Here is a 15,811-nt window from a genome sequence, read left to right as displayed (position 1 = left end):
ACTGTAGATGGCAGTCTTACACTCTAGAACAAGTCCTACATGTACAGTATACAATGTTGTAGATGTTTGTTGAGAAGGTTTTGGAAATCAATGTCACAGAGAACTTTTAAAAAAAATCTCATAGCGACACACTTTCAGTTGTTTTTATTGAGAGTAAACTTTGCACTGACACTTTCATTTACAGTTTTGGCCCCACATTTAACCTCTCTTATGGACCGACTGGGAATGTATCAAGTATAATCTATGCAAGTGCAATTTCTTTTCTTTTTTTTCTGAAGTGGTTGGTTGAGGGATCGTTAAAATATAAACATTATATATGGAGTAGAAAATGGCACAGGACCATTCCCTTGACACAATAAATTCAATTCTAAATCAAGAAAACAAAAAAAGGAAATAATTATAATAAAAGCAACACTGATCAGTCCTCCACATCTTGCCTGACAGCACTGGATTAGTGCAACACATTAACAGCATGCTTGTGCAAATTAAAAGATCCCAGACTCCATGCAACCTAAACAAATGTTAATTAAACCATTCCCCATTTCTCAGGAAACAATGTCTGAAATATTATGGGCGACACCAGCTGCAATCGCACTTCAGCCGGCTTTATGAAATGTCTAAACGTCAGCACATACAACCTGTCCAGCACCTTCACAGTTTAATGTTCAACACGGAGAGGAAAATGTGTGTTATTTTAGGGGTTTTATCTCTTCAGTGGAGCACTCCAGACCTCACACTTCAAACAAGCTAAAAACTCAAACTATTAATTATAAGCGATGCATTTTAATTGCATATCACATTCTGTATAACTGGCACCTTTTGTAAAGTAGAGGGAGACATTTTAACAAAACCAGAATATCTTTACATTTGTTTGGCCTGCCATGAAAATATGATTAAAAACACTCCATTATCATTTCAGTCCCAAAAGCACCAGATCACATCTCAACATAACAGGCAGTTTAATTCTCTTGTAAACATTAAAGTTGGGCAATAAAGTTTAAAGATAAAGGCTGAGTGACAACCCAGGATTCAGAGTGCCATTTCAAGAAAAACCGAAGGCCAACTACATTTGAACAACTTTAAGATAAAATGGGTGTTAATTATAGTGGAAACTCTAAAGACAAATGATTTCTTTTCACATATCTTCAAAGCAGTTTTTCTCTGGGGACAAGGTAAAATAAGATACACCCGGGGTATGAGGACAAACAATACTAATGTACATCAAGAACCTCAGTGTATGGCAACAGCCAAAGTGGTGTGTTCTTCATTATCTTTCATTAGCAACTTTGTTTAGCATGTTTAAAAAGTAATGACAGTAATAAATACAAAACAAATAAACAAATACGATTGAAACAAAAAGGCACACAGACCCAACAACTCTGGTCTCAACTGGAGAAAAAAGTCATTTCTATAATATGAAATTAAAAGGATAAATTACAGTAAAAACACAACCCATCTCCCAACTGCACTAATCATCAGTAGTGGGATAGATATGTTAAAAATGAACTAAATGAGTGTTTACATGTTAAGTATTGTCTGATTTCTTTGGCTCAGTTTTCACAAGTTTCAATGTGCAAAGAGACAAACTGACTTTATACATTATTACCTTTAAAACACAAAAAGATGAAGACTTACTATAGTGTAAAGTCAGACTCTTCTACTATCATACATGACGTGACCTAGTTTTAGTCTTTAAATATTTGCTTTGATGAGAGCCATCTTATTTTAATAAACTTAAATTTCAGTGACACACAATATTGTGACAATTTGACAAAAGATGTTTTTATAATGTCAATTTTGAGGCCAAAATTAACATTATAGCAGTTTGTCTACAAGAGTTTTGCACATTGAAACTGTCGTGAAAACTGATCCAAAGCAGGTGTAAAATACAGCAATAAGGATGACACAGCTCATCTCCAATAAAGAAAGAATTTTATAGAATGGGTATAATAAACAACAAGCACCCATGACGCTGAAGTGCCTTTAAGCAATACTCCAATTCCTACTGACTCTTGGCTGAGACGGACCACCGACTTCCCTGTTCAGAGGAACAAGCCAATATCTGTTCTGTGATCACTGGAGCATTACAGAAGAATTATGACGGTCATATAATCCAAATAAACACGTTGTACTAGCATGACGTCTACTGAGCAGACAACTGTATCGCCGTTCATTGCAGCCTACCAAAAGGAAACATCAGTAGTGTGTTGGCGCTCTAACAAAGCAGGCACAGTGTGCATGAAGGTCCAAAAATCTGAATTAGGCCCTCTGATTGTACAGTACGCTAAACAAGCTCCATGGTTACAGTTATGTTTGGCTCCAGGAGGCTCGTGGTTGGGTCGGTGTGTTAATAAAAGTCTGAGTATACTGTACGAGGCAAGTTTGGATTTCGGCATGATCAGCACCAAAACTTTACCCTGAACAAACTGACAAGAGAAATAAAGGAAATAAATAAAATAAGAAAACAAAACATGTGCAGCATTTAATGTGTTATGATATCAGTAGCTCTCCATTGATATACTTTGCTTTAAACACTCATTTGTTTCAAAGAATAGTCTGTTTTTAGAGCAGACAAAAGCACTTAAAAAATGTGTATGACATAATCTTTACTGGACAAAGTTTGCAGGGTTTTATGTCTCCTCTAGATACAGTATAATACATACAGTAAACACTCCACAGACCTACATCTTTCATTGAAGCATCACCGTTATCTTATATTTTTCCTCTCTTTCGTTTTCCCAGTCTTTGATTTTCTTTCTTCTTCACTTTTGTCTCTCGCTCTCTCTTCCTGTACTTGGCTCAACCTTCTCTCTACATCGTTCTGTCGCTGTCACACCAGGTGTACTTGCTCCTCCCACTCCTCAGGGGATTGGTCTCCCTCTAAGTGAAGGATAAGGTCCAAGTCTCTCTCTGTGACTGGGGCAGTGTGTGCGGGACTGTCTCCACCTTGGGAGTGTGAGTACAGGTGTGTGTGCGCTTCGTCCAGCGACAGGTCAGCCACACACCCTACGTCCACACCCTCCTCGCCAGCCTCTCTGTTTTCCAGCTCTAGAGTGCTGGGCCTCGACGTCTTAGGGCCCTCCGCACCTTCCGCACCTAGACGGGGACTCGCCAACCCTCTGTCTGCTTCTGGCTCGCCCTCCAGGGGCTGCCAGATAGGGGCAGGGGTCATGTCCCTGGAGGTCTGGCTCTCTGTCTCAGTGTTTGTGTCAGGGGAGGAGTCAGTTTCTGTGGTGGGCGGGGAGGGGATGAGGGCCAGGCTCTGAGGGTTGTTCTGGGGGTTAATGTTGTTGTTAAACCAGGCCATGATGTTGTCCAGCAGTTGGGCACTGGCTGTGGGATCCAGGGGCTCCAGACTCTGAGGGTCACTGGGGGTGAAAGGGCCCCCCGGGGGGATTACCGGTGAAAGCAGCAGCTCCGTCTCAAGCTCTGGAGACGGGAGGCACAACTGGGCATGGGGCTGGAAGTCTGATTTGGGTGGGCGTTCAAGAGCGTAGGCGGCAGGGCGCTCCTGAGTGTAAGAGCTACTGTGTTCGGGGCAGGGGTTGTAAGAGTTGTCTGGTTTTGGGGCGCTGTCACACGTGGCTGCATGTTCCCGGTTATATGAACTGGGATGGGCAGGGTTTTGGGTGCGTTCAAGTGCACAGGAGGCAGTGTGTTCAGCCTCTGCCAAATAACCACTGGAGTGGCAGTAACTGGGATCTGTAATGGTAATATGGTCAAGCACATATGGAGTAGTCACTGCATTCTGGTCTGGTCTATGGCTGCAGTCACTGTAAGTAGGTTCAATGGTGTAGGGAGCAGTGAGTGTACTGTGGTTGTACGTGTGGTGAGAGCAGAGCTGCTCCTGTGTGTGTGTGTCTAGGTCATAAGGAGTGGTAATGTTCCCCAGTTTCATAAGGCTGTCTCCCAGCTCCAGCAGCTCTGCACTGAGAGAGGGAGGTGGGGGAGGAAGGGGAAAGGAGTTTGACGTGGGAGGCTGGGAGGTGGAGTCTGTCCTGTTAGGGGGGCGAGGAGGATCCAGGAGAGAAGTGGGGAAGGAGGGGCCTCTGGCTCCTGGAGGACCATCTGTGTTGAGAGAGTGCAAAGCAACATCACCCAGTTCTCCTGGGGGACCCAGCCTTCTCTCCTGTCCTCTGTCCAGTCCACGATCCAGCTCCACTCTCTCCTCAATCCCTCCCTCCGGGCCTCGCTCTCTGCGAGACTCCTGAAGGGACAGCTGGATGGCCAGCAGGATGTTTGGATCATCTTCATCCAGCGAGCCCAGCGCTCTTCTGCGACCCTCACTTCTCTCTGGACCTTCTGGAACACAAAATACCACATTAAAACAAGGACTGCTTTGTCATGCTTGCTAACAAATTGATCCCAGTGATCAAAGTGTGCTCCGACTAGACCAGATTCATGGAGCAATAACTTAAAATCCCATTTGCTGATTGTCTGGTGTGGTGACAAGTCAACATTTATAAATGGAGGCAAAGGATTAGGATGCAGAGTTTGTGTACTATACTGTACATGCTATACGTAAATGACAATGGTACCTATAAAGTGCAACATTGAATTAATTTCCAAAATGCCCCATGCTATATACACACCTTATGCCTTTTGCATAATCCTTTTTGTAATGAAGGGCTTTATATGAGGCTATTATATAGTAAAACCTTTGCCAGACCTGTGCTGTCACTCCTCCTGCTCGTCTCTGGTGTGTTGCTGCCGCTTCTAAGGTTGTGCAGACTCAGCATGTCTCCTCTGCGCCGTGGCCTGTGTCTACGACGGTACTGGATGTCAGCATAATCCTGCAAAGAGTAATTCAAGCTGGGTTACTACAAAACCAACTCTAAAAGCTGTGTTGAAAGTCTATTTTGCATCATGCAGGGTCACAATCTTCAGCACAGAAAACAGAATTTAGCCCATGCATATGCACAAAATGCCAGGAACTGTGATGTATTACCTGTGACTGTCTCTCTCTTTGATCTCCTGCTCCTAGTACAGAGTGACGACTCCCCATCTTAACACACATAAGCAAACTAAGTCAGCTGCAGCCACAGTCATGCATTTGCATGACCTCATACTGAAGTAGGTCACTAAGCGCAGGTTTTGGGAATACCATTAGCTGGGCACAAACCAAATAGTTAGCACAACAAAAGTTAGAGTTTCAGTGTATGGTGACCGTTTACCTCAGGGGAGGCAAAGCTGAGGTACTCCCAGTCCCATGATCCTCCAGGGTAACTGAAACAAACACAAGAAAGTTTTGCTCACACAGACACACATGATAAGTTCAATTTCAGTTTCGGTGTAGTTCGTGATTAAATATTTATACTTTTTCTTTGCCTTCTATATCCATGCCAGTGGAGGGAAGATGATGCAAACAAAACAATGAACTGTTTTAAGTATGTGTGAATGGGTTTGTCATTACTTCCTGCGAGGAGGATCAGGAGAATCGTTGGGAGCGACGCCTCGGGCCACTGACGCCAGGAATTCTTGCCTCTTCTGCTGCACCAGACGGGCCGCACTGATTATCTTGTGGCAGGGAGTCCTCAGGTACGGCCGGTTGACCTTCTGGGCCAGATCCTCCACAACCATTTCAAGGTCCGTCTGAGAAGAAACAAAGACAATATGTTAACTTCCAAGAAGAGACTTGAAAATCTAATTTAAAAAAGAAAAGAATTTGCCACTCATATTTAACTTCAAATATAGACAAGATATGAGCTGAGTATATTTTGAGTATTCTTTATCTCACAGGAGATTTCATCCAATTTTTAGCTTGTTTAAAGTTGTAGTCCGTAAGATTTTGAGGAAGAAGTGAGTTAAAACAATGGTGATTGAGCTTATGTCCCACTGATGAAAACGCTTGTATTTGTCTGGGGCGACTCCCGCCCTAAATTCAAATGCAGCGCACAGTTAGTAACGCTCTTTACGTCAGTCAGTATGGGTTGGTCTCCCTGTCTGCCCCATGGTCTGCCCAAGTGGAGCTTGTCACTGCCGATTATGCTGCGTTCCAATGTACTCGGACATTGGGAACTTCCAACTAGAGATGTTCCGATACCGATACCAGTATCGGTATCGGCTCCGATACTGCCTAAAACGCTGGTATCGGTATCGGGAAGTACTGGAGTTTATGCACCGATCCGATACCACGTAATGAAGCCCTAAAGAAAAAATACATTAAAGTAGTTTATTTATGTTCTTTTTCCATTATAACTGACTGTCAAACTGGATAATAAAAGAACGTTCTGTGGCATTCATGTTTCACAAAGAGTTTTACCTGAGCCAGACCGACAACAAAGATAGAAATAATATCACATCCATACAGGGATAGTATACAGTTCTTAAAACATAATAAAATATATGACACACTAGTATCGGATCGGTACTCGGTATCGGCCGATACGCAATTTCAGGTATCGGAATCGGTATTGAGAAGCAAAAAATGGTATCGAACCATCTCTACTTCCAACTAGGAAAGATGCAAAGAAATGGTATGTTAATCAGGCGCCTACATTTCATTACTGCTGACTCACAATGGCGAACCAACAAACGGAGAAAGAAGACAACTTCAACTTGTAGTCCAAAGAAAAATAAAGAAAAAACTAAACTCCCCCACCCACAAGAGGACAGAGCTGATGCTGGCTGAGATCACATGTCACCCTTTGCCATCAGGAAATGATAGCCAGGCTGGAAGCCACCCGCTGGGCTCTAATCTCCACCAGCCGCAGTAGTCAGGGCTGTTCGTTTTCGAAAGAAACTCTGGGAGATGAGGTCCCAGAAGCGGACCTGCAATTACATCTTACCACCAAAGTTGCCGCTAGAAACAACCTAACTCAAAACTTAAGGACTACAACTTTAAGTGTTAAAAATGGATGGAATGAGAAAAATATATATTTTTGCAAGGCAACTGCCCTGCTTAACACCACTTAATATCAATCAATACAATCTCAAAATTCTGTATGTCTAGAAGAAACATCACACAATTGTCACGTTACTGCATGTGAGCCAAGTCATAAGAAAATGTGAGTTAAGTATCTTACAAACTGCAATACAAATGCTCAAGTTACCCTAACAATGTGGCAAATTGGATTAGGGATTTGTAATGAGAAAAGGTATTCGCTAAACAAAAGCAATGCATTCATTTTTAACTTTTGCACAGGGATGTTAAAACATCCAGAATACAGATTATAAACTGTACGCCTGCACCAACACTATAAATGTGGTATGTTGAGGAGAGCTTTGTCCAAAATGTCCGAGGAATATTAATCATATACAGTAAATGAATAAGTAAATACAGTATACAGTATCTCAACTACAGGCTGAATTAGTACAATTATTTGTATGGATATTAATGGTCCTCAGAGGATGAGAATGATTGTGTTGACCCCTTCACCTGTTGTCTAGCATCACCATCAGGCCAAAATACGAATCTGTGTATTAGAAACACAAAACCTAATGGTCAGATTGCCACAGAATTCACTAACAGTACTTTGTGTGTCCCAACCAGTTTAGCCAACCTGTGGTCCAATGAACACAGCAGTCTTTAGGGATCACTGGAGCGGCTTTAGTTAGTCTTGTTCATGTCCCAGACATGTATAAGATTACCTGCATGAGTTCAAATATCTCTTTCTGGGTGCTGCCTTGCTGCAGGAAGAAGCCGTATGGGTAAGAGCACTTCAGGACACGTCGCGTCTTCAGCAGCTCACACACACCGTCCTCAATGAACCGCGTGTCTGGAGGAGTGCCTTCACCTGGACCAAACGAGACAGTATTATAATGCAGATAGGATTAATGTATTATGATTAAAACAAAACACTCCATACACTTTGTTTCACATAAGAGAGAGACGTACGGCAAATAAAGGCTCTGCTCAGCTGCTCCATCTTCTCTTTAGCCGTTTTTAGTAGTTTCTGCTCCAACTAACAGACAAGACAAGAGAATACCAATGCCCAATATTTAATAATCATCAGATTGTAATGTATGTCTCAAAAAGCGTTTCAATTTCTTTTAGAAATTCAGCTTTGCATTGTTGTAAATGTGTGTGTATGTGTGGCGAGTGTATTACCTTATAACTGTGTTCATGGTTCTTGAAGCGAGTATAATAGTGCATGAAACGATCCAGCTCCTGAAAACTTTTGTGCTTCTTTTCTGCCTGTAACAAAAAGAAACTCAATTTCACTCAAATGGCTTGATGTGAGTACATTACATGCTGTAGGGCACATGAACATGAGCTTCAATAATGTTTCATCTGACAAGTTATGGGGAAGTTCTTGTTCTTGTATGGAAATGTGAGCAGTTAAATGTATGTTGATGCGAATATATTTTGTGTGCATGTTTTTATCAGTGAGAGCATGTGTGTGTGTAAATACCTCCACAGTCATCTCCTTGGACTGCTCCTCTAGCTGTTGGATGACCTCATAGCGAGTACAGCGATAATAGCCTCCTGTTGATGAGCTGTGCTTCTTCCACTCCTCCAGACATATCCAACAGAAGTCATACTTACACTACAGAGAGAGAGCAGGGTTCATTTCATAATTCCAGCCAAAATACAGTAAATAATGAAATAATAATATAGAATTATTAATAGTCTGTTACCAAAACTCAGTATCTACACAAATGATGACACACAGATTAATGTGTATACCTTGGCACACTGCATATGATTGCAGCCCTCATTCTTCTGAATGGGCGACTTGCAGTTGGCACACGGTTTTGAGTTTGTCAACAGCCACAGGCAGTTAGCAGCATCCTCATAGGCCTCACCCACACCTGCCACTGTGGAAAGCGCACAAACACACACACACACACGCAAACACACATTAGCAACATCTCATTTGTCCAACACCTGCCCTGCAGATACACCCTCCAGCACACACAAATATCAATCACCTCAGAGCCTGCTACATTATAAAAGTATATTAGACATATCCTGGTAAGTCGTCCTGATAGCTGCTGTTAACTGCCTTGTTGTAGTGCCAGTGTTAAAATGATCCTCAGTAACACACAGTAAAACACAAACACAGAAACAGACTTACACTCCTCAGGCTTCATCTCTGTGACTTTCTGGAGCCAGTTCCTCCACATCTGACAGTCACATGGCTCATGGGCCTCGCCAAGGCACTCCCTGCAGACAGGGAGGGTGATAAACAGAAAATTAGGTGTAGTAAAATACAATAAATTGAGACTAAAGCAGCATGACAACTTGTCACTAATTCATAGAAAGAGAAGCAAAAAGAAGAAAACAAAAAAAAAGCACAGAAGATGTTTCTTTTAATACGGCCTGACAAAAAAATAAGAAATTGTTGTCTTGCATACATTTTTTTGGTCAACAACACAATAGGCATGGGCCGGTATGAAATTCTGATGGTATGATAACCTTCAGCAAAAATATCACAGTTTCCCGGTACTACGGTATTGCAGTGACAGCTATAAATGTATTATTTTTTAAATGTCTGGGTAAAAAACAACAACTTTTTTCCATTGAACACAATGTATTTCATTTTTAAACACACTGCACACTGGCAGGGGCAGGGATTTCTAAAGTGCACTTTCTGTCCTTGAAGACTCATACCTTAGGAACGGTATGACAGAAAATGTTGAAAACCGTGACTTTTTCAAACCTCGGTATACCTTGAAACCGGTAACCGGCCCATGCCTAGAACACAGTGGCCTCTTCTTCCAGCTGTGTTGAGTGTGCAAGTATGTGTAAACATCCAATAAATAATGAAGTGTACCAGCAGAAGAGGTGACCCTTGCCACAATCAACAGCTGGGGAGGGCAGCAGGGGGAAGCTGTGTGGGTCACTGTCCCCGGGGCCTGGTCGGGTGAGCCGCACCGCCCGCTCACAACGAGCTGCAGGACACCATCGGATAGCAGGATTGTTCTCCACAAATGCCTGCAATGGGGAGGGAGGAGGGAGGAGAGAGGGGAGAGACAGGAGAGAGGGTGATGACACAGATATAAATGGTAGAGGAGGAAGAACAGAACACAGACAGACAGCAAGGAATAGAAGCAGTAGTGATTGGGAAATGCCAAAAAAACAGGAAGAAACAAACAGAAACAAAGACAAATGTATACAAATATGCAGCAAGAAAACAGTCAAGGTTGCAAAGACACACACAATACATTTACAGTTGGATGAAAAGCATTCCTTTAGCTATGGTGAGCCTAAATAAGAACATGAACATCAATATCTATTTTGTTTTTTACCTTGATGTCAAACTGTAGATATCGCTGGTCCATCTCTCTGGAAACTACGCTTTCTATCACATGCACCGGCACCAACTGGTAGCACTCATAGGCCGGGCAGAAGATATTGTGTGCATCACCCTCCTGAATCTTTACATTGAGGAACCTGAGAGACACACAAATGCACACACACAGAAAAATTGATACATAAATGCTCAAACACATTGAAGTATGCAGAAACATTTACACACACAGACATAGGTCCCTACCCTTCCCAGCATGCTCTGCAGAACTCGTGTCCACAGGACATGTCCACTGGATCTTCAAACACTGAGATAGAGCAGAGACAGATTCCACACTGCAGGGAGACAGAAGATAAACAAATGATGTTCAAATGTTGTCTGGCACTGAATGATATCACAGTTATACCTAACGAATGGATATATATATATATATATTTATTCATTCATTCATTCATTCATTTATATATATATATATATATATATATATATATATATATATATATATATATATATATACATACATATACATATATATATATATTTATATTCTATTTACTTGAGATTGAATACTTTTTGCTGTGTTGTCTTCATAATCACACACAGGGAATGGACAAAATAGCAGTAGCATCTATAGAATATGATGCAGAGCAATATAACAGACCTGCAATAAATCCTTCCTTTGATAAGACTTTATTAGATTTTATTATTACCATCATATTGTGATATTACGGCCATCCAATATTATTATCTAATTTTTCCAAAAGCCCACACAGCTCCATCATGCTTTTCAACTAATATTAAATCCCATGCATCTCCTACAATACAACCCAATGTCCTCTTCATGTTTAAGGAGTCTAACAACTTCAGGTCTGAACACTGTGATGCAAGTAAAACATTTGCAGGCAGACAGCGAGACAGGTACTGGATATGTAATTACACCTGTCTCAACAGCAACAGTGGACTAGAGGCTGATGCTTATGTACAACAACAAAAGTAGAAAGAAGAATTATTATTGCTAGAAAGATGACCGATGACCTCCTTTGCTCTGGGAAGTTAGACATTAACCTTGTATAATAAAACAAATGAGAGAGTTTGACTAATAAGACACGTTTTCAATATCTTTTCACACTTTAGTCATGTCATTCATGTCATCCGTCAACACATGGCTCTCATTTAAATACAGGGGATATTGTGGTCTAAGGCAGGTTTTACATTTAGGTAGACTGAAATCCAACAGGACATTGAAAATTGTACCGTTTACTACATTTGGCTCCCAGGGGAAATATCACTATGATTTTAATCAACTAAATAATTCGCAAAAGTAGGTTTAAAGCTTTAGTGCGTAACTTTTTGATATTAATAAATGTCTGTTACATTCAAGCCATTGCCAAAGCAATGGCTATAAAAGCTAATTAAAACTATCAGCTCCACACAACTCTCTCTGTATTTCTCAGTATGACTATGTTCAGAAGATCGTGGCGTCCGGTGACTTTCCTGCGCAGAAACTTGAGTGAAGATAATGACCACTTCTGAAGAGTCCATCATGTTTTTTAATCCTCCGTGTCCACCTTGGCTACAAGTAACTGCGTGGATTACTTAGAATTCCTCATGGGGGCGACAGAAACTACGCACTATAGCTTTAATATAACACACATTTTCTGCATCTTTAAAAAGTTAATTTAAACACTGATGCCAGTTAAAAACTCATCACTGGATGTCTCACCGATGACAGGCCCTCCTCTCCAGGTGTGAGGCAGCTGTCGGTCGGGGAGGTGAGGGTGAGTGTGAGGGGTGAGCGCGGAGTCCTAGGGGTGCGAGGTGAGGGTAGGGTGTCCCATGCATTGTAGCCGCTGGGTGGTGGGGTTGGCATGGTCACACCTGAGCGCTGGCAGCAGCCATCAGCATCTGACATCCAGGCTTCCAGAAGCTTTTCTCTGTCCCAGTCTAAAGAGGAGAGAGGTTACACACACACACACACACACACACACTTAGAGGCAGGGAATATGTACGCTGTACTCTATATTTCAATCACAACGACAGTGCTGTGAGGGTTTGTGAAGGTCTCATGAATATTAACTTCAACACACCATGTGCTCGGAGCAGGGCCTCTGCTGTGAAGAGGGGGGCTTGCAGCATGTCTGCCGTCTCTACGATCAGCATGTCCTTCAGCCTGCGCAGGTCCTGAAGCTTCAGTCCCTCATAAGGCTGAAATGTTAGGGAGATACAGAGAAAATTAAAAGAAGGGGAAGGTCCAGCCAGCAAGAAACCCCCAGATCTCGTAATTGTGGTCTCACCTCTTTGTATTGCAGCAGGTTGGTTTCACCATGTGCGTCTGTGTTTGACTGCTGAGCTGAAGAGGAGAAAACCATCTGGGACTCCAGGCTGAGAGCCAGCTCGGTGTGGTGATGCCGCTCGGCATGGTCACATGGTGTCAACTTGTCCTCATCCTCCACAAAAAGGTCTGCCTCGCTCTGGATTAACAGCTGCAGGTAGGGCGGAGGGGGGAGAAAAGAGAGAACAAAAGGAATGGGAGAAAAAAAAAAAAAAAGAGATATGGATAATGGACATGAACAACAAATTGAAGGAACTTGTAACAAAAGAGAACAAAGGAAGTGAGAGGCAAGAGCAAGTGGGGAAGACAAAGAGAAAACAAAGAGAAAACAAGAGGAAGAGGAGAAGAGAGAAAGATGTGATGGCAGAAAAGAAATACAATAAAGGGAAGTAAACAGTGACATGTGAAGGAAGAGGGACACAAAGATAAAAAAACAAAAACGACAAGCACAGGAAAGGGAGCAAATACAAGAAGAGTCAAAAGGAAGTTTAGTCAATTGGAGAAAGATTGATGTGTGAGAAGACAGTTTTTGAAGAGGTGAATAAAAGAGGAAAGAGAGTGAATGAAAATAAATGTGTTCAAACTTCTTTACTTAAAAGGATAATATCTGGGATTCCCTCAGGCAGCCCAAACCAGACTTGAGCTCAATTTTCTTTAAATTCAGGAAGTGAATTTTCTTCCTAATTCAAAAGATGTAAAATCTTGAAAAACAAGGGAGGAAGCACTACTTGGATCTGACAATAATGCAACACAGAGCAGATGCTCCTGATGCAAGGCCTGGCACAATACTTTCTACAGATTTTACAGGATGTAAAATCAAATCCAATCACCCAGAGTACAGACAGATCTGCCATACACAAAACAATGTCCTCCTAATGCTAGTTTGAGTTCCAGAGGGATCCGCACAATTTCTCTCACCTCTACACAGCTCTTCATGCCTGCAGCAGCAGCATAGTGCAGACAGGTGCTGTGGTGATTGTCGGTGGTGTTGACATTGGCCTTCTCATACTGGCCTCCCTCCAGCCGGGCCCCTGTCCAGCTCAGGATCATCTGGCAGCGGGGAAACCCACAAATACACACACAACATTATTTGTATGTCATCTTTATAAATACACTTTTTTTTTTTTTTCTCCACAAAATGCGTTTGTCCACGTGTTAGCGTGTTTGTACCTGCAGGCAGTCGGCACGACGCTGCTCGTCCCTCTGGGGTCGGGCCAGTCGTGGCGACAGTGCTCCCTCTGGCAGCAGCAGGATTTGCGGGCCTTGGCACAGCACGTGAAGGCACGTCTCGTTGTGCACATTGCGCTTGTTGGGGTTCCCCTCTTTACTGAACAGGAAGGACCTATATGATGCAGGTAAGAAAGAAGGGATTAAATCAAATAGAAGAAAGAGTAAGGACAAAACAGAGTTTAGAAGTGAGGTGGAAAGAGATGAAAGAACTGACGACATCAGAAAGAAGGCTTAAATCAGAGGGTGAAAAGGAAGGTGAAGAGAAGCATACTTCAGAGAAAGACAGATGTGGAGGAAGGAGTACAATGGAGGGATGAGTGGAGATGACATGAGAATGAAGTATGGCAGTTTGATGGACTGTGAGATGAGTGTTGGTGGATAAGCAGTAGAGAGGGGGATGGCAGAATATTGATTATTTCTGTTTAACATCTCAGAGATAATGGATGGAGACAGACACACACACACACACACACACACACACACACACACACACACACACGTTGCTGTTCCATTTAGTAAATAGTTTTTCTCTGCTCCGTCTGTAAACCTCCATTTACTGATTAGCTCTTATTATTTCACCTGCATTCTGTTTTTTCTTTTCAAATTTATTTCTACGCTTCTACTTCCATCTCTCTTTTTCTATCCTACACTTGCTTTTTTCCTCCTCCTCTACAATGTCATTTTGTCATTCTTCTACTTGACATCCTTTTCTATATAGGTGTGTCACGATTCTGCAAATCCACGATTTGATTTGACTTTTGATTTTAAGGTGATGATTCAATTTAAACATTTTCTTTTCAGCAGTGAACAGCAATGCCACAATAAAAGCCACTAGATTGGGGCGCCTGGGTAGCTCACCTGGTAGAGAGCGCGGCCTTATATAGAGGCTCAGTCCTCGATGCAGCGGCCCAAGGTTTGACTCAGACCTGCAGCCCTTTGCTGCATGTCATGCATGCCTCTCTCCCCTTTCATGTCTTCAGCTGTCCTATACAAATAAAGGCCTAAAATGCCCCCCAAAAATTATCTTTAAAAAATAAATAAAAAAGAGCCACTAGATGGCAGAAGGGTACTTTACAACAACAGTTAGAGTTTTAAAGTGCAACTGATTGTACCATTAGTTTACCGAGATGCACATGAACATACCATGAAATCCCGTCGGAGCCCACATGCTTTACCTTCAGTTTGTTTACATAACTCACTCACGGGAAGGCAAAAATGTTGCCACCCTGATGACTTCAGGTAAGCAGGAGGATTTTCCGGTTCTGTTGTTGCTCCGTTATCTCCGACTACGGTAGTGGCCATGGTGTCTGGAAAAGAGCAGCTGCAGGCTACCAGCCAGCAGTAAGCTACGCTGTCTGTTGTTGTTTTTTCCCCTCAGACGCACAGAAGTAGGCGGGGGTGGAGAAAAAAAAAAAAGGGAATCGCCGATCCTGCTTTCATTTTAATAGTCAAAATCCAAATCTCATTTCGATCAAAATCGTGAACCCCTATTTCTACATTATCCTAATGCAGCTGCACGTTAAACTGTAGTTAAAAGCTTGCTTCTTTTTCATCAGTGGTATAACACGAATAGTTGAAAAGACCTTCTAGTTCACAATAATGCAAGTTCAACAAAGAAGAAAATAACAGGATGTCATCAGATTTCCACTGGTTGAATACACAATAAATGTTGTAAAACCTCTCCCTCTCTGCTCCCTCTGCAGTAGCCACTATTGAATTAGTGTTTGAATGTTTCCTTATTGTGTAGCCTTCCAGCCTTTCTTCCACTGCTGTCCCGCTTTTCCACTTTTGACCTTCTTATCCTGTCAGCCACAAGCCCCTGAAGCCTGCCCCCTAATGACAGTGCCCTGCCAATTCACCCACACAGCAATAATCACTAATTATTCCCCTCTCAACACCCCCCCCACACACACACACACACACAAAGCCCCATGTTCAGGATGGATGGCCCTAATATCAGTCTACTAAAAAACAACGTCATGTTTTGCTGCAATTGTCGAGTATCAAAGCTGTTCAGACCGTACAGTAATTTGACGAGGGCAGGGCAGAGTTC

The 15,811-nt window shown here is 42.3% G+C and overlaps 1 protein-coding gene across 3 annotated transcripts in view; it reads right to left on the bottom strand.

The window, feature by feature from the left end:
• Positions 1 to 129: 129 nt before the first annotated feature.
• Positions 130 to 15,811, bottom strand: part of LOC144528468 (ankyrin repeat and IBR domain-containing protein 1-like) — a 21,514-nt gene continuing 5,832 nt past the window's right edge. Inside the window, exons 3-21 of one of the 3 annotated variants that reach the window (XM_078267056.1) lie at positions 13,699 to 13,870; positions 13,447 to 13,578; positions 12,491 to 12,679; positions 12,284 to 12,401; positions 11,920 to 12,140; positions 10,443 to 10,531; positions 10,195 to 10,339; positions 9,720 to 9,880; positions 9,021 to 9,109; positions 8,630 to 8,760; positions 8,355 to 8,489; positions 8,051 to 8,137; positions 7,838 to 7,904; positions 7,591 to 7,736; positions 5,414 to 5,592; positions 5,175 to 5,226; positions 4,949 to 5,005; positions 4,670 to 4,793; positions 130 to 4,299 (exon numbers count right to left, since the gene is read on the bottom strand). In XM_078267056.1, coding sequence (XP_078123182.1) covers positions 2,831 to 4,299; positions 4,670 to 4,793; positions 4,949 to 5,005; positions 5,175 to 5,226; positions 5,414 to 5,592; positions 7,591 to 7,736; positions 7,838 to 7,904; positions 8,051 to 8,137; positions 8,355 to 8,489; positions 8,630 to 8,760; positions 9,021 to 9,109; positions 9,720 to 9,880; positions 10,195 to 10,339; positions 10,443 to 10,531; positions 11,920 to 12,140; positions 12,284 to 12,401; positions 12,491 to 12,679; positions 13,447 to 13,578; positions 13,699 to 13,870 — 3,763 coding nt within the window. In that variant the 3' untranslated portion in view covers positions 130 to 2,830. Of the gene's footprint in view, positions 4,303 to 4,669; positions 4,794 to 4,948; positions 5,006 to 5,174; positions 5,227 to 5,413; positions 5,593 to 7,590; positions 7,737 to 7,837; positions 7,905 to 8,050; positions 8,138 to 8,354; positions 8,490 to 8,629; positions 8,761 to 9,020; positions 9,110 to 9,719; positions 9,881 to 10,194; positions 10,340 to 10,442; positions 10,532 to 11,919; positions 12,141 to 12,283; positions 12,402 to 12,490; positions 12,680 to 13,446; positions 13,579 to 13,698; positions 13,871 to 15,811 lie in introns of all 3 variants that reach the window. The other 2 variants (XM_078267057.1, XM_078267055.1) reach the window with 2 other exon arrangements.

The sequence above is a fragment of the Sander vitreus genome, chromosome 14 (assembly GCF_031162955.1).
Source record: "Sander vitreus isolate 19-12246 chromosome 14, sanVit1, whole genome shotgun sequence".
NCBI classification, from domain to species: Eukaryota; Metazoa; Chordata; class Actinopteri; order Perciformes; family Percidae; genus Sander; species Sander vitreus.
The sequence above is the reverse complement of the archived record's forward strand: the minus strand, read 5'-3'. Positions and strand labels throughout refer to the sequence as shown.